The sequence below is a fragment of the Jaminaea rosea genome (assembly GCF_003144245.1).
Source record: "Jaminaea rosea strain MCA 5214 unplaced genomic scaffold BDZ90scaffold_1, whole genome shotgun sequence".
NCBI classification, from domain to species: domain Eukaryota; kingdom Fungi; phylum Basidiomycota; class Exobasidiomycetes; order Microstromatales; genus Jaminaea; species Jaminaea rosea.
Window position 1 is genome coordinate 1,272,266 of NW_020289975.1, and position 17,386 is coordinate 1,289,651.

General features: G+C 58.3%; 12 protein-coding genes across 12 annotated transcripts; 6 read left to right on the forward strand and 6 right to left on the reverse strand.

The window, feature by feature from the left end:
• The first annotated feature begins 132 nt into the window (after positions 1 to 132).
• BDZ90DRAFT_229428 (hypothetical protein) lies at positions 133 to 1,082 on the forward strand. The gene is made up of 3 exons (XM_025505056.1): positions 133 to 212; positions 394 to 506; positions 653 to 1,082. Exons 1-3 carry the CDS (start codon positions 180 to 182, stop codon positions 762 to 764), a joined length of 258 nt encoding a protein of 85 aa, XP_025365015.1. The 5' UTR covers positions 133 to 179; the 3' UTR covers positions 765 to 1,082.
• BDZ90DRAFT_13674 (hypothetical protein) lies at positions 971 to 2,499 on the reverse strand. The gene is made up of 4 exons (XM_025503427.1): positions 2,371 to 2,499; positions 2,005 to 2,146; positions 1,238 to 1,929; positions 971 to 1,168 (listed from the first exon to the last, which is right to left on the reverse strand). Exons 2-4 carry the CDS (start codon positions 2,065 to 2,067, stop codon positions 1,156 to 1,158), a joined length of 768 nt encoding a protein of 255 aa, XP_025365016.1. The 5' UTR covers positions 2,068 to 2,146; positions 2,371 to 2,499; the 3' UTR covers positions 971 to 1,155.
• A 422-nt stretch (positions 2,500 to 2,921) lies between these two features.
• On the forward strand, positions 2,922 to 3,786 carry BDZ90DRAFT_229430 (hypothetical protein). The gene has a single exon (XM_025505057.1). It carries the CDS (start codon positions 2,994 to 2,996, stop codon positions 3,735 to 3,737), a length of 744 nt encoding a protein of 247 aa, XP_025365017.1. The 5' UTR covers positions 2,922 to 2,993; the 3' UTR covers positions 3,738 to 3,786.
• On the reverse strand, positions 3,588 to 4,887 carry BDZ90DRAFT_229431 (GrpE-domain-containing protein). Its single transcript, XM_025505058.1, has 2 exons — positions 4,486 to 4,887; positions 3,588 to 4,399 (listed from the first exon to the last, which is right to left on the reverse strand). The coding sequence occupies exons 1-2, from the start codon at positions 4,861 to 4,863 to the stop codon at positions 3,953 to 3,955; spliced, it is 825 nt and encodes a 274-aa protein (XP_025365018.1). The 5' UTR covers positions 4,864 to 4,887; the 3' UTR covers positions 3,588 to 3,952.
• A 175-nt stretch (positions 4,888 to 5,062) lies between these two features.
• BDZ90DRAFT_229432 (ribosomal protein L15) lies at positions 5,063 to 6,255 on the forward strand. Its single transcript, XM_025505059.1, has 3 exons — positions 5,063 to 5,490; positions 5,575 to 5,939; positions 6,013 to 6,255. The coding sequence occupies exons 1-3, from the start codon at positions 5,105 to 5,107 to the stop codon at positions 6,222 to 6,224; spliced, it is 963 nt and encodes a 320-aa protein (XP_025365019.1). The 5' UTR covers positions 5,063 to 5,104; the 3' UTR covers positions 6,225 to 6,255.
• A 19-nt stretch (positions 6,256 to 6,274) lies between these two features.
• BDZ90DRAFT_229433 (ubiquitin-conjugating enzyme) lies at positions 6,275 to 7,425 on the reverse strand. Its single transcript, XM_025505060.1, has 5 exons — positions 7,277 to 7,425; positions 7,144 to 7,186; positions 6,889 to 7,045; positions 6,740 to 6,807; positions 6,275 to 6,626 (listed from the first exon to the last, which is right to left on the reverse strand). Exons 1-5 carry the CDS (start codon positions 7,297 to 7,299, stop codon positions 6,438 to 6,440), a joined length of 480 nt encoding a protein of 159 aa, XP_025365020.1. The 5' UTR covers positions 7,300 to 7,425; the 3' UTR covers positions 6,275 to 6,437.
• Positions 7,426 to 7,551: 126 nt separating this feature from the next.
• BDZ90DRAFT_229434 (TRAPP I complex) lies at positions 7,552 to 8,617 on the forward strand. Its single transcript, XM_025505061.1, has 2 exons — positions 7,552 to 8,202; positions 8,288 to 8,617. The coding sequence occupies exons 1-2, from the start codon at positions 7,584 to 7,586 to the stop codon at positions 8,521 to 8,523; spliced, it is 855 nt and encodes a 284-aa protein (XP_025365021.1). The 5' UTR covers positions 7,552 to 7,583; the 3' UTR covers positions 8,524 to 8,617.
• On the reverse strand, positions 8,297 to 9,273 carry BDZ90DRAFT_229435 (putative Pre-mRNA splicing factor ini1). Its single transcript, XM_025505062.1, has 3 exons — positions 9,211 to 9,273; positions 8,824 to 9,135; positions 8,297 to 8,737 (listed from the first exon to the last, which is right to left on the reverse strand). Exons 1-3 carry the CDS (start codon positions 9,216 to 9,218, stop codon positions 8,722 to 8,724), a joined length of 336 nt encoding a protein of 111 aa, XP_025365022.1. The 5' UTR covers positions 9,219 to 9,273; the 3' UTR covers positions 8,297 to 8,721.
• A 438-nt stretch (positions 9,274 to 9,711) lies between these two features.
• BDZ90DRAFT_229436 (hypothetical protein) lies at positions 9,712 to 10,891 on the forward strand. Its single transcript, XM_025505063.1, has 3 exons — positions 9,712 to 9,832; positions 9,929 to 9,953; positions 10,036 to 10,891. The coding sequence occupies exons 1-3, from the start codon at positions 9,787 to 9,789 to the stop codon at positions 10,829 to 10,831; spliced, it is 867 nt and encodes a 288-aa protein (XP_025365023.1). The 5' UTR covers positions 9,712 to 9,786; the 3' UTR covers positions 10,832 to 10,891.
• An 8-nt stretch (positions 10,892 to 10,899) lies between these two features.
• BDZ90DRAFT_248013 (Di-trans-poly-cis-decaprenylcistransferase) lies at positions 10,900 to 12,013 on the reverse strand (the record flags this gene model as incomplete). The annotated part of the gene is made up of 3 exons (XM_025507614.1): positions 11,404 to 12,013; positions 11,199 to 11,341; positions 10,900 to 11,141 (listed from the first exon to the last, which is right to left on the reverse strand). Exons 1-3 carry the CDS (start codon positions 11,895 to 11,897, stop codon positions 10,900 to 10,902), a joined length of 879 nt encoding a protein of 292 aa, XP_025365024.1. The 5' UTR covers positions 11,898 to 12,013.
• Positions 12,014 to 12,285: 272 nt separating this feature from the next.
• On the forward strand, positions 12,286 to 14,750 carry BDZ90DRAFT_266362 (PARP-domain-containing protein). The gene is made up of 3 exons (XM_025508691.1): positions 12,286 to 13,491; positions 13,566 to 14,247; positions 14,378 to 14,750. The coding sequence occupies exons 1-3, from the start codon at positions 12,356 to 12,358 to the stop codon at positions 14,729 to 14,731; spliced, it is 2,172 nt and encodes a 723-aa protein (XP_025365025.1). The 5' UTR covers positions 12,286 to 12,355; the 3' UTR covers positions 14,732 to 14,750.
• Positions 14,751 to 15,460: 710 nt separating this feature from the next.
• On the reverse strand, positions 15,461 to 17,340 carry BDZ90DRAFT_276879 (hypothetical protein). Its single transcript, XM_025508961.1, has 2 exons — positions 17,018 to 17,340; positions 15,461 to 16,946 (listed from the first exon to the last, which is right to left on the reverse strand). The coding sequence occupies exons 1-2, from the start codon at positions 17,315 to 17,317 to the stop codon at positions 15,768 to 15,770; spliced, it is 1,479 nt and encodes a 492-aa protein (XP_025365026.1). The 5' UTR covers positions 17,318 to 17,340; the 3' UTR covers positions 15,461 to 15,767.
• Between the last annotated feature and the right edge of the window lie 46 nt (positions 17,341 to 17,386).

The following is a 17,386-nucleotide window of genomic DNA, read 5'->3' on the forward strand; positions in this document are numbered from 1 at the left end:
CCGCTGCTCGATGCTCAGTGAGAAGAGGGGCGTTGCGCACAAGCCATGCGCTTGGCTTGGCGGCTGCGCTGCAGCTCGACGTCGAGGCGGGGAGTGATTGGCGACTTCCTTTCCTTCCTTCCACGACGTCTACCTCTACCCGGCACAACACCTCAGCTTGACAGGCGACGATCGACACCATGTCGTTCTCACAGTCGTACAAGGCTGCTGCCGTGAGTTCCCGCTCTACCTCGGTAGATGCCATTCTGCTCACTATGCTGACCGCCCGCCCTTCCCTCTCGCACTCCTCGGACCTGCTCCCCCGCCGTCTTCCCTGTCCTCATCCTCACACCGCATCGCCCCGAACTTCTCCTCGACACAACGTTCATGACGCACACTTTCTTCCACAATCAGTCCCTGCACTCGACCTCCCCGCCCATCCGTCCCTCAGTGCCCGTACACGCCATGCCCACGGTCGCTTTGGTCCTCCTCCTCGCAACTTTCTTTGGCGCTTTCTTCTTCACTACGTGGGTGTCGAGACCCTTCTCCTTGAACCACCTTTCTCGACGATGGCTGACCATATTGTGCTCTTTCCATGACCTCCGTTCCTCTCGATATCCCCTCTTGCGCTATACTTCGTCGCTCTCACGGTCCTCACTTGCACGCACTCCAGCTTGCCGAAACGTGGCGCCCTCCCCTCGGAGCTGGCTGTCGCTATCGCTACATCGATCTGCGCTGGTGGCGGTGTCGTGGCGCTTTTCAATGCTGTCGGAGTGTATGTGTAGAGAGAAGAGGGTGAGACGGTGAGCCGGTGAGGAGACTAACGCGCAGGGAGGACGGATACCACACAAGGAGAGGAGCCGATGAGCAGCGAGAGATTGGGAGAGGAGTGGTTTGGGCAGTGGTGTGCAATTTGAGAAGGACAGGGTGGCCCAGATCGAGGCCACTGATAGACAAGGTCAGTTGCACAGGCAGGCAGGCTCACTGTCGTGATGCCTCGATGCTGGGGTCGAGAGGCATATCTGTACATTATATGAATCACACAAGGCCCCAGTGGCCTCTATTCGAGACGAGATGTCAGAGCTGGGTCGACGGACATCGACACGCTTCAAGGTGTGCCAAAGAATGTCGATCCTTGACGAGCGTCTGCGCCCTGCTGGTCAGCTCAACATCCCCCTACATATTGTATCTGCGGCAGCGGAAGAGGGCATCAGTCAGCTAGCTGCTCAGTCCCTCTCTCCCCCTCTCTCTGACTCACATCGGCACAACCCTCTCCGCTTTGACCTCCTGCCTACACAATGGGCACTCGCCTTTCTCCCTCAACCAGCTCATAATACACGACCAATCAAAGACGTGCCCACACTCGGTCACTGCACTCGTTCCCTTGTGGGGTTGTCGCTCGTCCATGCAGAGGGTACAGCGCAGCATGGAGGTGGAGGAGGACTCGAGGGGGGCAGCTTGGAGTTGAGCGGTGGAGATGGTGTTGTTTGATGGTGATCGCGAGGAGGTGATGGAGGGCAGAAGGGAGGAGCTGGTTGAGGACGGATAGGCTAGGGGTACGGTGCGACCGGGAGGGGGGAGAGAAGAATAGTCCCGTGGGTTGGACGAGGGGTCGTCATCGTCATGCTCATCACCGCCATCAAGGCCTTGTGCCCGCAGTCCAGCCGCCACGGGTCGAGCGGGCCCGCTCTTGTGCGACCAGAGGCGACCGTCCACGTCGACCGTGGGGGCCGCCTCGTCCTCATCGTCCTGTTGCTGCCCATCCTTCTCATCCTCGTTGTCGCCGCTCGCCAACTTCTTCTTTCTCGCAGCTGCCGCTGCTGCAGCGCGGCGATGTAGATGCCGATTGAGAGCGAGGGCGAGCTTGACACCTAGCTGTACACCAAGGAGGACTCCAAGTACTTCGTACGAAGGGGGCTCCTGTCCCGGTGGGGATGGATGGATGGAGATCTGCATGGAAAGGAACAAGATAGACGCTCAATCATTGGCTGTTCTGTAGCGAGGTTTTGCTACGCGCACACTCACGTACTCGACCCCGACGACCCTCTGTGCGACCTTGTAGTATCTCCCGCCCAAGTAAAAGAGCATCAAATGCAGCGCCGTCCCGTAAGCGATCCACCCATCGGCGCGATTGAGTGTCTCCAAGCTGGGCAGCCACTTGCATAGCCTCCCCACAAGTCTATCCATGCGTGATGCCTTTGGTTCCTCAGCCGGCTGACCACCCACAGCCTTCCAGCGTAACACGCGACGCTGCAGTGCTTGTTGCCTGGCTGTATTGCTCGCGTTGATCCGTCGTCGCATGCGGGCGTACACCCTGCTGAGGATGAATGGCGCCAGAACCTGCACGAGGATAAACGCAACCCGCCTCTGCTTGCTCACAAAGCTGCCCGCCTTGTCTCCACCAGTCTCGATCATCCTCGACCCGACGTATTCCTCGCCAAGCGTCTGGGCCCCTTCCCACGTCGTGAATACATGGTAACCCAACGCGGCAAAGAGTGAAACGGCTTGTCCATGTTGCTGGAGGAAGCGCGAGCCTAGTAACGTGCGAGTGACTTCATGCAGTTGGGAGCGGAGAAGGGAGAGGTAGTAGCTGTCTTTTTGGTAGGAGCGGATGATACTTGGTTGAAAGGCCGAGGGGAAGGAGAAGGAGGGATTTGGACGATATGATGGGCCATTGGTGTTGGCAGGACGGGAGCTGGGACCTGCTTCTGGTGACGAGGAATCGCTCATGTCTTATCTAGAGGGGGGAATCGAAGTGGATTGGAGGATGAGGATGGAGGCATCGAATGAATGCAGGTGCTCAGTCAAGCCGGACCTCGATGCCTCTTTGCCGGTCCGGCCGACGTCTGGCTCTTGCTCAAGCCAGTGTCTCAGTCCGCCCCTCCATCCGCCGCTCCCGTTCCGGCAAAAGGCCCCGACACAATTTGCCTCTCGCTACTCAAGTCAACCTCAACTCTTCGCGCCTGACCCTCTCCACCTTTACAACACTACCATAGCGATCACTCACGATCAGCATGGCCTCCTCATCAGCGGCATCCATGGATCTCCCTCCATCAGCTCAGCAATGTCTTTTCGCGCGGGCGGTCATCCACACGCTCCAGCTCTGGCCCTCGATGCGCATGGCGATAGACGAGCACTGGGGAGGACCAGAATCAAAGGAGAAGTGCGATTTCCTTGTATCGCACATCTGTGATACCTACGGAGGACAGCCCGGTGCTTCGACGCTTGGAGTATTCGAGCCCAACACTGCAGGCCCTTCTGGCTCTAACAACGCAATCGCACGACCTGCCGCCCCACCCACACCAGAGGAAGACGAGCTCGCAGACGTCTTGGAGCAATACGTCGCAGACGAGTACGAGGCGCACGTAGAGGACGGGTCATGCGACTACATTGCCGGACGTATCTGCTCGCTTCATCGTGTAATCTTCGCTTCGCCCTCCTCCTCAGAAGCGGGGCAAGACCCTATCGCCCAGGAGGCAGCAGCACAACAGGTCCTGGCGGCGGCTCAAGCGGCATTGGCGCCACTGGATGAGGCGGCCGAGAAGTTGAGGAATAAGAGGTTGCAGAGCCAGAGGGACAGGGCGGGGTGGCAGGGAGAGATCGGCGAGGGGGAGAGTAGTGAAGACGACAGTGACGATGATATGGAAGTGGATGGACCCGCTGAGGGGTCGGGGCAGGCCAGGCAGCCCAAGGAGAAGCAAGAGCCCATCGTTGATGAGGATGGGTTTACCACCGTGGTCGGGAAGAAGAAGAGGTGAAATGCACGCAAGAAATCATCGCAAATGGAATCCGTGGCGCACGGCGTGCATTGCTGTATTGAGGAGTGGATGTGTGTATGCGCGTGAAGTGCTATAATGTCCCTCGACATGACCCCATCGGTGCTACCGTTTCGACTCTCCTCCTATTCGCGTGACCGCACCATCTGATCCCAGCCCCTTCCGTACCCTTATGCCATGCCCCTCAGCCTCTTCGTCTAACCCTGCACCACACCAACCTGCGCCGGCCTCAATATTCTCCCCTTGATCTTGAAGCCAATCTTCGAGCACTCCAGCACGCTTCCCGGCTCCTTACCTGGGACCGGTGCCTGGTACATAGCCTCGTGCTCATTGGGGTCGAACTTCTCGCCCGTAGGGTCGAAGCTGGTCACCCCGTGCGTACGGAGCATGTCCGTCATGCTCTTCTGCGTCAGCTCTACACCGCTGTATAGCTCAGAGACTGCTTTGCGGGCTTCGTCTGCCCCGTCTGTCGCGGGCTTGCGCATCGCCTCGGGAACTGAGCGCAAGGCCAGGTGAAGGATGTCCAGGGAAGAGGTAAGGTCTCGTGCCAGCTTAGTGATGGCGTACTCTGAGGCTTGAGACTTCTCTTCCTGAGCGCGGCGCTGAGTGTTCTGGAGGTCGGCTTTCGAGTAGAGGAGTTGGTCCTGCGCAACCGGGTGGAGAGGAAGAGGGAAGTGTGAGCCAGGCGATCCACCCGTCAAAGCGCAGATCCATTGTGATGTGCACACACCTTGAGCTCCTTGATCATCTTGTCCTTCTCAGCCAGCTGCTTCTCCACCTCGGAAGAAGCGCCATCCTTCTTCTCAGCCTCAGGCTTGTTGGCCTCAGTTCCCATCGCCTCGCCAGCCGCTTGGTCCTCCTTTGCCTTTTGAGCCTTGTCGTCAGCCCAACGTCGTGCGCTTGTTGAAAAATGAGCGCGAGACGGCGAAATTGCCGACGATGAGGAAGAAGAAGAGGCGAAGGAGGGGAAAGCTGCGCTGCGTCGCAGTGGCGAAGCAGATGCTGCTGCTGATGCCGACGCTGCCGCTGCTGCTGCTGCCCTGTTGTTGGCTGCTTCTCTCAATGCTACCCTAGTCGCCCTGATCATCTGAGGCGTGACGATGGTCATTTGCTGCTGCTCTGTCTCAGAGAAGTGAGGTGGAGTTGTGTGGTAAGAAGGTCGAAGATGTCGTCGCTGCGTGGCCGAGATGAGCAGTCATCCGACCGACCGAGCTTGAGCCGGCTCATCTCTTCACCGTCGGACTGGGCGCAACGGCGCGCGCGGCAAGACGACGACGGGTCGATTGATGGGCTGAGCTTGAGAGGCTAGCAACTATTCTGATCCAACATCCTCTTACCGTCCATCAACCATGGCTATGCGCTCCTCAAGCGGCTTGACAGCCTCTCTGGCTCGCCTCGCGCTCACTCCTGCAGTCTCTAGCTCATCAGCAGCAGCCATAGCATCAACTTCCACCCTCTCTCGCCGGGTCGCCCCCAACTCTCGCCCCTCAGCTCGCAGCTACGCAACGACCCTCCAACCACCTTCCCAATACTCCATCGGACACCTATCCCCCGCTCAGCCAGCAAAGAAGGCCAAGCGCCTCGGTCGAGGAGACTCTTCTGGTCGAGGTGGAACATCAACGCGTGGTCATAAGGGACAGAAGGCGAGGACGGGTAATGGGAAGCCTACGCCTGGATTTGAGGGAGGTCAGACGCCGATCATGAGAAGATTTCCTAAGAGGGGGTTTGTCAACTCGTGGGTACCATCAGAGGAGCGGCATGACCTATGCTCTCACCCTATGACCGGCTGCTGATACTCACAATCCCCTTCCCCGCGCAGCTTTGCCCACGAAACGGTCCCGCTGAACCTCTCGCGCCTTCAAACGTGGATCGACTCCGGCCGCCTTGACCCTTCTGCTCCCATCACCGTTCGTGAGCTCTATCTCTCACGCTGCATCCACCGTCTTGGAGACGGAGGTGTCAAGCTTCTGGGCGATGGAGCTGAAGTCCTCTCTCAACCGCTCAAACTCGTGGTGTCACGAGCGAGCACGACGGCCATCAAGGCGGTGGAGAAGGCCGGTGGGTCGATCACTTGCAAGTACTACACGCCGCTGACGTTGAGGGCGTTGGTAAAGCCGGAGAAGTGGACCGGTAGGGGGAGACTGCTACCTAGAGAGTCGATGCCGATCAACAGGAGGGATCTGCGTGAGTAGTCATTGGGTCCCAACCGTGCTGAGGCTCAGAGCTGACAGCGCCCCCCATTCCTCGCTCATCACAGTCTACTATTCGGACATTCGCAACCGTGGCTATCTGGCCAAGATGCACGTCCTCGGGAATGGCGAGGGCTTGACCTCGCCGTCTAGCTCAGCACCACCCTCCGCGGACGCTGTTGCTGAAGCGAACGACATCGTGGCCGAGGAAGAGGCGAGGGTCGCACAGCAGGCACAGGCGGGAGAGATCAAGAGAGAGGATGCCGCTGCGGCCGTGTAGACAATGGCCAATGGCAAGTGACGATCACCGCGTTCCCGAGCTGTGATGACGCTTTGATGATTGATTAGATACGGCTGAGCGTGAGAGTTGGAGGATAGCAACGAGGTAGAGTGTAACCATCGGCGCATCTTTACCACCGCCTCTCCTTCTCCTCTTCCCCTCGCCTTCCCTCACGTCCCTCTTCACGCCTGCTCACACATTTCCTCTGTACACTCAGTCCTGCGGCACCATCTCTCTCGCCTGTTGACGAATGCGCTTGTCATACGCGGCCTTGTCCGTCTGGAACAAGTGGTAGGCTGGGGCCTGAGCAGGGTCTGCGTTGTTGGGCTCAGTGAGGAGGTCCTGGATACCCAGGAGGATCTGCTTGACGTTGATCGATGCGCGCCAATTCTTGTCTTCGTCCTGTGTGTGAGCGAGAGGGGCCAAAGGGAGCGAACAGAGTACCACGAGCAGAGACAACTGGGTCAGATGACGAGTGGGCGGCAAAGCGGAACATTCTAGGACGAGCGGCTCACCAGAATGGACAAGCAGACGGTGCCCGACGGGTAGACGTTAGGGTGGAAGAGGGGAGGTGTGAATTTGCCTGCATGAGGACAGGAGGTTGAAGTTGATGTAGCGGAGTCAGCTCACACTCACGACCTCGTCAACGCTGAGCCCCACGTACACTTAGGCGGCTTGGTGGGGAATTCCTCCGGGAAGTCGAGGGTCAGCTTGTACATGCCTCCCTCCCAGAGGGAGCCTGCTTTGCCTGGGATGCCCGCCTCCCACTTCATCAGGTTCATTGATCCATCCTCTGCCTTAGTCGGTCTGGCGTAGAAGCCCTGGTACGACGCGGAGAGAGCGCGGAGGAGGAGAGGGCGAAGGGATGGTCAGATGACTCCAGCAGGGTGATGGTACGATGTCAAAGGCGGAAGCTCACGAAGGGGTGGTCCTTGCGCCATGCTTTGCGCTCCTCGGCGAGCCTGGACAGCACAGGGGAATCAGGGCTCGAGGTCAGTTGCAAGCCGTACGAGGGCGGAAGTGAGGGTGGCTGCAGTCGCTGAGGAGCTCACCTTGCTCGGCAGATGCCCGACATCTTCTGATGATGCTTGCTATCGCTGGTGTTTGTAAGTCTACGAATCTCGGCCGCCTAGGTCGATGAGCTATCTACTGGTCGTGATAGTAAGGAAAGTGAGACACGATGTTGGTGGGCCAGGGCGAGGGCAGCGGCTTGAGATTGACGGACAGAGAGGCGCACCATCTTCGCGCCTTGCCGTCCAGCCACTCAGGACGGAACCAGCAGCGGAGGGCCGGCGAGTGAGTTGCGAGGCCGGTCCACAGAGCGGCTCACCTTCCACTCCAACATCGTAACCCGGCGCCATGGCCTCGTCGTCATCACGATTCGCAAGCTCAGGAGGACCAAGAACATCAGCGCCACCCGCCTCTCCAGCTCAAAGCATGGCAGCCGCCTCATCTTCGTCTTCTTCATCATACCCGCTCTCTCCCTCGCCCCGCTCCTCCCTACCAGGACGAAGTCGCATGAGCACCCCTTCCTCGGCCCTACCAGCAGGCGTGGCAAGCTACCTCGCACGGACGCCTAGCGTATCAGGACCTTCCGCATCTTCTGCCTCATCCTCGCAGCACCAAGACCTTCTCGATCGACCAAGAGACAAGACCAAGACCACGCAGGTCGCATCGAGCTCGCTCTCCTTTCTCTACGCAGAGATTGTCTCCTACACGCAAGGGCGAGTCACTGGTATTGGCGATCTGGAGCGTAGGCTCAGCCTGCTTGGCTATCATCATGGACAGCGCCTTCTTCCCCTGTTGCACTCACGGCTAGAGTCCCCGACAGGCGGAGGGGCGTCGAGCTCGAACAAGAATCCAAAGAGGGAGACGAGATTGCTGCCTATGCTGCTTTGGGTTCATGGGCAGGCTTGGAAGGCTCTCTTTGGCAAGGCAGCAGATAGCTTAGAGAGGAGCACGGAGAGAAGTGATGAATGTGCGTGCTGTCATGCGTAGCGGCAGGATGACACTCGGCTCTCAGGCTGACGACCCCCTCCCCCGGCCCTGTCCCTCCCACACAGACATGATCTCTACCAACCAACCCGTCTACTCGCGGGGCATCTCCGTGCCAAAGGACATGTCACAGCTCTCTGTCGAGGCGTATACGGCTGGCATCGTAGAGGCAATCTTGGACGGGATGGGCTTTCCAGCGAGGGTGACTGCGCACTCTGTGCCTACAGCTGAGCATCCGCAGCGGACGACTATTTTGATCAAGCTGGACAAGACCGTCATGGAGAGGGAGGAGGCGCTCGGTTGAGAGAGGTGGAGAAAGCGACACAAGGGGCTCAATGGATACCATCGCAGTATGCTAATCACCGTGTGAGGCCCGAGGGTGTTGTGTGAATGAATGGGTGTGTAAGCGCGATCTTGGTATTGATTAGAAGTACAAATTGCTGAGTGGCGCGAGGTGCGCATCGAATGGGAGACGTAGTGGCGGCCGTAGCTGCTCGAGATGTTAGCCTCTTTGGAAACTGCGAAGGAGATGTACGTAGTGTGTTCAGCATCCGTAGCGCAGCACTCGTTGTTCTCTTTCCCCACTGCGACGGACATGACTCACCCTTGTGACTTCTTCTTGAGGTAGAAGAGGTCCGTCCGGCTTGCCCCCAGGTTCACCACCTTGGGACAACCATCTCTGTCCTTCTCCAATCTCACGCACTCGGCACAATAGTACGCATCCGAGATCCCATTGCCACCACAAACGATGCACTTGCCTCCTGAGGAGCCGAAGTTGCATTCCTCACAGATGCGTACCAGCGTTGATGGCCTGACGTAGGAGTCGCAGATGGGGCACTTGCCGTCGCATTTTTCGCACAGACGTCCGATGGCGATCCCCGGGAGCTTGCGGCAGAGGATGAGATCCGGGTGATGCCTGGAGGCGCGGAAAGTAGAGCGATGGTCAGCATGCTCGCTCGCTGAGTGGTGCTCGTAACGGATTGCCACTCACTTTGACATGCTGCTGAGCTATTATGAGCGGATGGAAGTGAGGATGGTCTGCTGAGTGGTTGCAATGCGAAGCTCTCGTGGCTCGTGGCTCTTCGCTCTCCGTCTCGTCTGTCCGTCTGTCCGTCGCCGACGCCTGTCGTCACGCTTGTCGCTCGTCACTCGCCCCTCCCGCACCTCGAGTCGAGGAGGCCGGCGGCGCGCCGATTTGATTGAATTTGCCGTCGTCCGCATGAACTCGACGCATGAACTCGAGGGCTGACCCTGCTCGTCCGACCTCGACGAGTGACTCGTCGACGACTGCATTTGCCTTTCTTACCACCATCACGACTCGATCCGCCTTCCCCGACCTGCTCTTATCACTGTCGGGCCGCTAATAGAGCTAGATCGCGCCCGGACCTAGAGACAGTATCCCTCTCCTCCCCCTCATCGTCTTCCGATAGCATGGCGCCGATCCCCACCACGGTCGCTACCCGCACACGTACCATCGTCGCGCGAGCTGCTCCGGCCATCGCGCTGGGCATCGCAGCCGCCGCTTCAAAGCACCACAAGAAGGGACACCCGGGCTGGTCAGACGCAGATGAAGATCAACTCATCAGAGATCAGTGGTCAAGCGTCGTCGGATGGTGAGCAGACGCGGCGCGCGATATGAGGTGATGACCAATCGCTGACCTCTCCTCACCGCCCTCCCTCACTGCTGCGCCATTGCAGGATCTCAATAGCTTGCTGGGTAATCGTCTACACGCCGTGCGTTGCAATCCATTCAATCTCTTCCGCTCATACCAGTCCTCCCTTTCTCACGCCTTTCTTAGCTCCTCCCGTCTTTTAGCCAACTCAAAGAGAACTATGATCGCAAGTCAGGAGATGGCCTCTCACTCGCCTTCGTCGTCATCTGGCTCGCAGGCGACTTTCTCAACCTTATCGGCGCATGGAGGCAAGAGCTGCTATGGACGATGATCATCCTGGCGGGGTACTACACGCTCTGTGATGTGGCATTGATCGCGCAGTACTACTACTACCGCAAACATCACGACTTCTACCACCCGGCACTTCCTGCGCCTTCCTCTTCGTCGCACACCAACAACGAGCAGGCGACCGAGTCTACCCCTCTCATCCCAGGCAAACCCGCCTCCTCCCCCACATCAGCACCTCGCAGCCTCCGCATGGAGATCCTCCGCTACGTCTTCGCAGCGCTCGTCGTCCTCCTGACAGGCGTGGCAGCCTGGGCTGTCGAGCAGTACGGCAACGGCGGTCAGCCAGACTCTCGCCCCCCTTCCAAGCCCGAAGGCCCAGGATGGCGTTGGGACGCTCAGGTGTACGGGTGGCTCTCTGCGGCCCTCTACCTCGCGTCTCGCGTGCCGCAGATCTTCAAGAATCGTCAGACCAAGTGCGAGGGCCTGTCACTCGCCTTATTCCTCTTTGCAGTTGCTGGTAACGTGACGTACGTTGCGTCCATCGTGATCAAGTCGACCGATGAGGAGTATTTGACCGAGTCCGCTTCCTGGCTGGTGGGGTCGCTGGGCACCATCGTCCTCGACTTTATCGTGTTGGGACAATTTGTGGCCTACCGCGAAGAGAGGCAGGCCATCGCTGTGGCCGCAGATACGGCTGAGCGTGCCGCGTAGAGATAGACGAGCCAGAGGTCGCCCAATATTTGGGATATGCAATCTACACCTTGTCATGTAATGTCCCGCTATGTCGCCTCCTTCCCCGCCTGATGCGCGCCTCCGTCGCGCCACCACTTGTGAAAGTGCATCGCCTGCCATTGCAGCACGATGGGTAGCAGATCCCAAAGTCCAAAGGCGGGCCAGTATGTGGGCACGAAGTGGATTGTCGTCTCTGGCGTGATCTGCCAGAGCATGAAGTCCGAGAGGCGATGCACGCCTGATGTCCGGACGAGGATGTCGAGCGGAGGAGAGTGGGCTAGCATCATAGCTGAGTCGAGTTGTTGAAGCTCGGCAGAGGCAGAGCAGTCGCTGTGCTGAGCGCTACCATTGGTCTGGTTGCCATTGGCGTGGGGTCCGCCGTTAGCTGTGATCCCATTCTGCGAGGCGGCGTGGTTTCGAGCGCAGGTCTGGAGCGCGCCGGCCATCTCGTCGCGCGAGGAATAGGGTATGCAGATGTTGAGCGTAGGACTGCGAGGGGAGTGAAGGTCAGGCTGAGCTGCTATCGTCTTCACACTCGCCCGCCTGCTCACCCGATGTTATCTCGCGTCATATCTTCCACCCTCCTCACCGCATCCTGCACATCCTTTGGCAGCAGCTCAGTCCTTCCCACGACCTTGAGCCTAGCCTGATGTCGCGCAAGCAGCTCCCCATGACCTGCTAGCTCAATCAAGCTCTGCCTCGCAAGAGCCATAAGCTCGTCCACTTCTTCTCTCTTTCGCTTGAAATTATCGATCGCAAATGCGTAGACGGTAACGTGCTCGATGCCGCGTAGCTGCAGGCAGAGGTCCAGGACACGCTTGAGGGCTTGGAAGCCTGATTGGTGGCCAGAGACGACCGAAGTTGAAGGCAAGCGAGAGGGTAGAGATCGAGCCCAGCGTCGATTGCCGTCCATGATGAAGGCAACGTGCTTAGGAAGAGGGCCATGAGCGAGGATTCGGAGCAGGAAGGAGGTTGGAGTAAGGGAGAGGAGAGTGAAGGGGAGTGCGATGCAATGCAAAATGACCAGAGCCGCTGCCCACATCATGGGCGATCGGCCGAAGGGGGAGGCTGAAGAATGGAGTGAAGAAGCGAAAAACCAGCAGCCGCCCACTTGAGGGCCTCAAACGAGTCGCAGCTGCTCAGTGGATGGTAGTGACGATGTGGACGAGAAGAAGATGCGTCGCGCCCCGCTCTCGCTTGGCGGGTGTTGGATCGCTTTGGCCAGCCAATTTTGGCTGTGGCCTGCGTTGCTTCCCTTGGCCCCGGCGGCTGGCTGAGTGAGCGGGAGGCTCGGGTGCACGGAAGCAGGTCGCGTCGAGCGTTGAGACATGCACTTGGAGCCCGTTGAACAAAGCGGCCCTCCCCCGCTGGCTGGCCAACACTCCGGAAATGCGAGCAATCATCTCCTGCCGTCCTCAACACCACTCCTTCTACCCATCGAACCGCTTCCCACTTCCCTAGCATTAACATCATCCTCAGCGCCAAGGAATCAGTCCGCCGTACATGGCGTCACACAAGTCCTCCAGCGCTGCTGGCGACGGCAAAGGCATGCTCGAAGGCTGCCGCATTGCTATCATCGGCAGCCCTGGTCGCTATGGGGAATCCACTCTCTGTGAATGGATCGAAGACGCAGGTGGCGAAGTGGTAGCCAAAGTCGGCGCTGATCCGCCTGCGACGCACGTCCTCGTGGTCGAGAAGCCCACAATGTGCGACGAGATCGAGACCGCTCAAGCCATGGGCATCCCTCTCCTGCCCTGTCGCTGGCTCAAGGTCTCGATGGAAGAAGGCAAACTTGAAGACATCAAGCATTACCCCATCACTGTCAGTGGGACCAGAGCCGAGCCCAAGAAGAAGAAGGCTGCGTCCACCGCCGCCAAGAAGCGAGGTGGTTCGAGCAAGCGCAACGCCATCGAGATCAGCTCCAGCGACGGTGATGACGACGACGACGACTACGCACCGAGAAAAGCAGCTCGCAAGAAGACCAAGAAGAAGGTCATGACCGACAAGTCAGCCCCGTCCGACAAGAGTAGGAATGCCAAGACTAGGACCTCCGCACCAGCAGCCAGCAAGTCTGGCACCGAAATTACCAAGGCGGAGTCGTCCACTATGCGCCAAAGCCGCCGTCTACCACCTGTGGATACGATGAGTAACTTCACCAGCACCCACCGAGTTCTGCAGCATCAAGGCGTAGTCTACGACTCCATGGCCAACTTCGTTAATCTTCAATGGGGCAGAAACAACAACAAGTTTTATGCACAGCAGGCCCTGGCGCCTCTCCCGACAGGAAAGGACAAAAACTACTACCTTTGGACGAAATGGGGGCGAGTAGGTGAGCGCGGTGACTTCAAATTCTTTCCTCATCCAACTGTCGACGAGGTCATCAAGGCGTTCAACTCCAGATTCAGGAGCAAGACAGGTCTGGCCTGGGCTGCGCGCTATGATACGCCCAAGGAAGGCAAGTACACCTTTCTGCGAGGTGGCATTGAGGAAGACGACTACAGCGAGGAGGAAGAGGTAGAAGACGAAGAGTGCGGCAGCAAGGGTGCAGGAGGCGCTCACCGCAAGAAGTACGAGACCAAGCTGCACAACAGCGTCTACGATCTGGGAGAGCTCATCTTCTCGCGCAAGCTCTTTGATGTGTGAGTCTGCCTCGGCCAGGCAGCCTGTCTGGTTGATCACGCTGAACATCTTTTTTCTCCTACCGTGCTGGCAGTGCTCTCGAAGACATGGGCTACGACTCCGAGCAGATGCCTCTGGGCAAGCTCACGTCGACGTCCATAGAGCGTGCATACACGGCACTCTCTCAGCTCAGCCGAATCATCGCTGCAGGCGGCTCCAACCATGACCTCGATCACTGGGGAGCGAAGTATTACACCGTCATCCCGCATGCACATCCTCGCGAGTCGAGGCTTCCCCGCATCGACAGTCAGGAAGATATTGAGCGCGAGACGCAGCTAGTCGACACTCTGAGACACATGACAGTCGGCATGAGCATCCTCGAGAAGAAGCCCTCAAGCAAGGAGGTCAACAACATTGACCAGGCTTTTGCCAATCTCAAGCTCAAGACCATCGCTCCCTTGGACAAGGACTCGGACGAGTTCAAGAGACTCGAGAAGTATTGCCTCCAGAAGGGATGGAGCCACCACATCGAGCACTCTGTCGCGGAAATCTTCCGCATTGAGCGAGAAGGGGAAGAAGAGAGATTCGCTGAATGGAAGAAACTTCAGCCAGACAATCGCCAGCTGCTCTGGCATGGAAGCCGCACCGCCAACTTTGCTGGCATTCTCTCCCAAGGTCTTCGCATTGCCCCGCCCGAGGCTCCCGTCTCTGGGTACATGTTTGGCAAGGGAATCTACCTCGCTGACATCTCGACCAAGTCAATCAACTACTGCCATGTGAGGCATCTCGATCGGCTGAGTATGAGTCATGGGTGACTTCGCCGTCACTCCATTCCTCAATCTCAACCTGTCCGCTCTCGTGGCCAGGCATTTTGAGCTGATCTCCCGTCCTCTCCTCTTCTCTCAGTCCTACCTCAGTGACCGCACTGGTCTGGTCCTTCTCTGCGAGGCCCAACTTGGAGAGCCGCTCCTCCGCAAGGGTTCTGATGGCAATGCTGCTGCGAAGGTCTCGGCTCGGGGCAAGCACTCCACCTACGGCAAGGGTTCCACCCGCTACAATGACACGAGCGACTGGGTGGATTGCGCCGAGCACTTGGGTCGTCAGGAACTTCGAGGCGTGAAGATGCCTGCGGGCACGCCAGTGGAGCATGACGAGCTCGATCTGGATTTGCTCTACGATGAGCTGATCATCTATTCCGAGTCACAGTGCCGCTTCAGGTACCTGTTCAGGCTCAACGTCATCGATGAGAGGGACTACTAGGCCCGCCCACTTCTCTCCCTCTTCGCCACCGGCGCGCCAAGACACCAGTCTACAAATCCCAATGCATTTACCGAAACCAGCGATACCGGCTCATAAGCATGCACAGATACACACTATTCCACCTTTATCACGCTTCTGTCTTCGCGCTCCTTCTCTCTCTCTCTCCTCGATGATCTGTTCTGAATATTCATCTGTCGGTCTTCAGAAGCCCCCATTCCCCAGCTTCGTCGTAATCAAAGTCATATCCACCCACCGTAGACGCGACACTCGGAAGTGCGGCCTACATCACAAGCGCGCCGGATGAGCGGCTCGTCAAGCACAGTGCAATTGAGTGCCGCCGTCTGCGCTTCTCTCTTTCATTTTGAACATGTTAAGATCATCTCCCCTCCCATCGTCCTGAGATCACGACCTTCTCCAATGTCTTCCCGCGAGCAGTCTGACATCCTGCGCAGCAGCTCGCCCACAACGATCGCTGACGCTGGCGATGGAGGTGTGCTCGATGGCTGTCGAATCGTCATCGTTGGTCGGCCTGGCAGCATGAAGCGTGCTGAGCTTACGCAACTCATCACTTCTGTTGATGGAGAGGTCTTGGACCACGTCGATGACTTCACAACGCACGTTCTCTGTCGAGAAGCCCGACAGCAGCGATGATGCGATCAAGAGCGCGACTGCAGAAGGCTCAATGTGGAAGTGCCGCCATACTACTGAGAGCACCAAGCTCCAAGCTTCATCGATTGCAAGCCTCTTTTTCCCTTCAGTAACTCAATGCCTCGCAAGACGATCAGCATGACATATCCAGTATATTCAGCAATACCGCCTCACTCCAATATCTCGTCTCTCTCGTCTCGAGCCACCCTCCTCAGCATATGTTCGCCTCACTAATGTCATCCATTATCTACTCGCTTGTCTGCCAGGACAACAGCGGCGGTGTGAATTGACGCAAGCAAGCTCAAGCAAAGCTCTGGGTGAAAGCTCACAGGACATGCTGCTCCTTCTCATTGATCCCTCGTCTCCCTCTCTCCTTCTACTCATCAGGTCACCCACGATTCATCGTATTCCCTGCCCCCCTCTTATTCTGCTCAGTAAAGCGATCCCACTCTATCTTCTCCTCGCGCTCCTCATCCTGCGCCTCCCTCCCCTCGCGAGTCCCATCCATCTCGGCTCTCAAGCTCCTCTCTTCCCTTGGTGTAGCTTTCGCTGCACCTTCTGCTCCGCCGCCAGTGAGGACATTCCCGCGTCGCTGCTCCTCAGCGAGGTACTCGTCGATGCTCATCGTGGGTAGACGCTCGTGTGGGCGGAACACCCCGTCCCGGATACGTTGACGCTCGTTGAGCTCGCGGATGGGTAGATTGCCGCTGCTAGCACTACCGCTGCCGCTACCAGCTGCGCCTCCCTGCCCGCTCGTGATGGTGAATGGACGCAAAGGCTTACCCTTGTCGTCCATCAGCGGGCCGGGAGCCGCAGCGTCGAATCTCGTCTCGACTCGGAAGTCATCATTCCCACCTCCCATGCGACGCTCCGCCTCGGCCTCTTCCCTCGCCTGCCTTTCAGCTGCGTCCCTCTGCGCGCTTGCGGGTATATTGGCGAGCAAGTTGAGCTCGTCATCGATGAACCCAAGGTTATTGAGCGCGAGCAAAGCATGATAGCGTAGCAAGAGGACGAGATAGGCCCGCAAGCTGTGCGGCGTTTCGATGCTGCCTGATGAGGAGGCGGCCTTGCTGCCGCCAGGCATGACGAATGCATCGCTACCTTCGTCCTCGTCTTCATCTTCGTCATCGCTGCCTTCGCCTCGCTCATTGCGTTTTGCCCGCTTGGGGAGGACGAGCCAGTCCCACTGTGCCTCGTCTGGCTCTTGCGCGACAGTCTCGGTGCTGTTGCCACCCGCAGAGGTCGCACCAGCTCCGGGCACGCTCAGCTTTGCCCCCGCCTGGAGACCTGCTTTCTCTCGCGCTGCATGGCGATATTCGTCTAGAGCAGACTTAAAGCTGCGCTCAAGCTTGAAGAGAGCGACTTTGAGCTCGCGACGCTGATGCGGGTTGGTGGGCATTGACGTCGAGCCGGATGAGGAAGAAGACGAAGCTGAGGTGGCGTAGGGGCGAAGTAGGGAGGCGAGGAGGTGCAGCGGAGACTGCTGAGAGGACGAGGAGGATGAGCTGGAGGATGAGGAGAAAACGCCGAGGTCGAACAGAGTCTTGATATAGGTAAGATAGTGAGACTGGCAGGCGGGATAGATGAGATTAGCACGCAGCACATGAAGAGAATCGCGACAGCCGCAGCTGTCCTCACCTTGGCGGATTGCAGGCAGGTTCGTCTTGCGTCTACATCTCCTGGCTTCGTGCGCACCCTTGTCTCGACCTCTGCCCACACCGAGTGGAGAAGTAGCGGTCGCAGCGTTGACGTCGGCAGGTCATCGAGGCCGTCGTTGTCCGAGTAGAGGGAGAGGGAATCAGCGAGCTGACTGGCTCTGCGAATATCTTGAAGCACGACGAGGGCAGGATCAGGGGCGTCAGGACCCTGAGCAGACGGCGCCGACTCTACTCCGGCGGCCTTGACCGCAATGCTGGCCAACAGCGATGTGAGGGACATGATGATGGCGAATTGATGATGGCAAGAAGAACGCACGCACGTCTCGGGAGCGGCGAGGCGGACTGAGAC

Excerpts from the sequence above, each read along its gene's own strand:
- BDZ90DRAFT_229428 (XM_025505056.1), top strand. The coding sequence starts at position 180 with ATGTCGTTCTCACAGTCGTACAAGGCTGCTGCC. Across the intron at positions 213-393 it reads AGTCGTACAAGGCTGCTGCC|TCCCTGCACTCGACCTCCCC; the intron begins GTGAGTTCCCGC and ends TTCCACAATCAG. Across the intron at positions 507-652 it reads GGCGCTTTCTTCTTCACTAC|CTTGCCGAAACGTGGCGCCC; the intron begins GTGGGTGTCGAG and ends CACGCACTCCAG.
- BDZ90DRAFT_13674 (XM_025503427.1), bottom strand. The coding sequence starts at position 2,067 with ATGCTCTTTTACTTGGGCGGGAGATACTACAAGGTCGCACAGAGGGTC. Across the intron at positions 1,930-2,004 it reads GGGTCGTCGGGGTCGAGTAC|ATCTCCATCCATCCATCCCC; the intron begins GTGAGTGTGCGC and ends CTTTCCATGCAG.
- BDZ90DRAFT_229430 (XM_025505057.1), top strand. The coding sequence starts at position 2,994 with ATGGCCTCCTCATCAGCGGCATCCATGGATCTCCCTCCATCAGCTCAG.
- BDZ90DRAFT_229431 (XM_025505058.1), bottom strand. The coding sequence starts at position 4,863 with ATGACCATCGTCACGCCTCAGATGATCAGGGCGACTAGGGTAGCATTG. Across the intron at positions 4,400-4,485 it reads AGATGATCAAGGAGCTCAAG|GACCAACTCCTCTACTCGAA; the intron begins GTGTGTGCACAT and ends CCGGTTGCGCAG.
- BDZ90DRAFT_229432 (XM_025505059.1), top strand. The coding sequence starts at position 5,105 with ATGGCTATGCGCTCCTCAAGCGGCTTGACAGCCTCTCTGGCTCGCCTC. Across the intron at positions 5,491-5,574 it reads AAGAGGGGGTTTGTCAACTC|CTTTGCCCACGAAACGGTCC; the intron begins GTGGGTACCATC and ends TTCCCCGCGCAG. Across the intron at positions 5,940-6,012 it reads GATCAACAGGAGGGATCTGC|TCTACTATTCGGACATTCGC; the intron begins GTGAGTAGTCAT and ends CGCTCATCACAG.
- BDZ90DRAFT_229433 (XM_025505060.1), bottom strand. The coding sequence starts at position 7,299 with ATGTCGGGCATCTGCCGAGCAAG. Across the intron at positions 7,046-7,143 it reads GGCGCAAGGACCACCCCTTC|GGCTTCTACGCCAGACCGAC; the intron begins GTGAGCTTCCGC and ends GCGTCGTACCAG. Across the intron at positions 6,808-6,888 it reads CCCCACCAAGCCGCCTAAGT|GCAAATTCACACCTCCCCTC; the intron begins GTACGTGGGGCT and ends GTCCTCATGCAG.
- BDZ90DRAFT_229434 (XM_025505061.1), top strand. The coding sequence starts at position 7,584 with ATGGCCTCGTCGTCATCACGATTCGCAAGCTCAGGAGGACCAAGAACA. Across the intron at positions 8,203-8,287 it reads CACGGAGAGAAGTGATGAAT|ACATGATCTCTACCAACCAA; the intron begins GTGCGTGCTGTC and ends CCTCCCACACAG.
- BDZ90DRAFT_229436 (XM_025505063.1), top strand. The coding sequence starts at position 9,787 with ATGAAGATCAACTCATCAGAGATCAGTGGTCAAGCGTCGTCGGATG. Across the intron at positions 9,833-9,928 it reads TGGTCAAGCGTCGTCGGATG|CTTGCTGGGTAATCGTCTAC; the intron begins GTGAGCAGACGC and ends GGATCTCAATAG. Across the intron at positions 9,954-10,035 it reads TGGGTAATCGTCTACACGCC|CCAACTCAAAGAGAACTATG; the intron begins GTGCGTTGCAAT and ends CCCGTCTTTTAG.
- BDZ90DRAFT_266362 (XM_025508691.1), top strand. The coding sequence starts at position 12,356 with ATGGCGTCACACAAGTCCTCCAGCGCTGCTGGCGACGGCAAAGGCATG. Across the intron at positions 13,492-13,565 it reads TCGCGCAAGCTCTTTGATGT|TGCTCTCGAAGACATGGGCT; the intron begins GTGAGTCTGCCT and ends CCGTGCTGGCAG. Across the intron at positions 14,248-14,377 it reads AGTCAATCAACTACTGCCAT|TCCTACCTCAGTGACCGCAC; the intron begins GTGAGGCATCTC and ends CTCTTCTCTCAG.
- BDZ90DRAFT_276879 (XM_025508961.1), bottom strand. The coding sequence starts at position 17,317 with ATGTCCCTCACATCGCTGTTGGCCAGCATTGCGGTCAAGGCCGCCGGA. Across the intron at positions 16,947-17,017 it reads CCTGCCTGCAATCCGCCAAG|TCTCACTATCTTACCTATAT; the intron begins GTGAGGACAGCT and ends CCCGCCTGCCAG.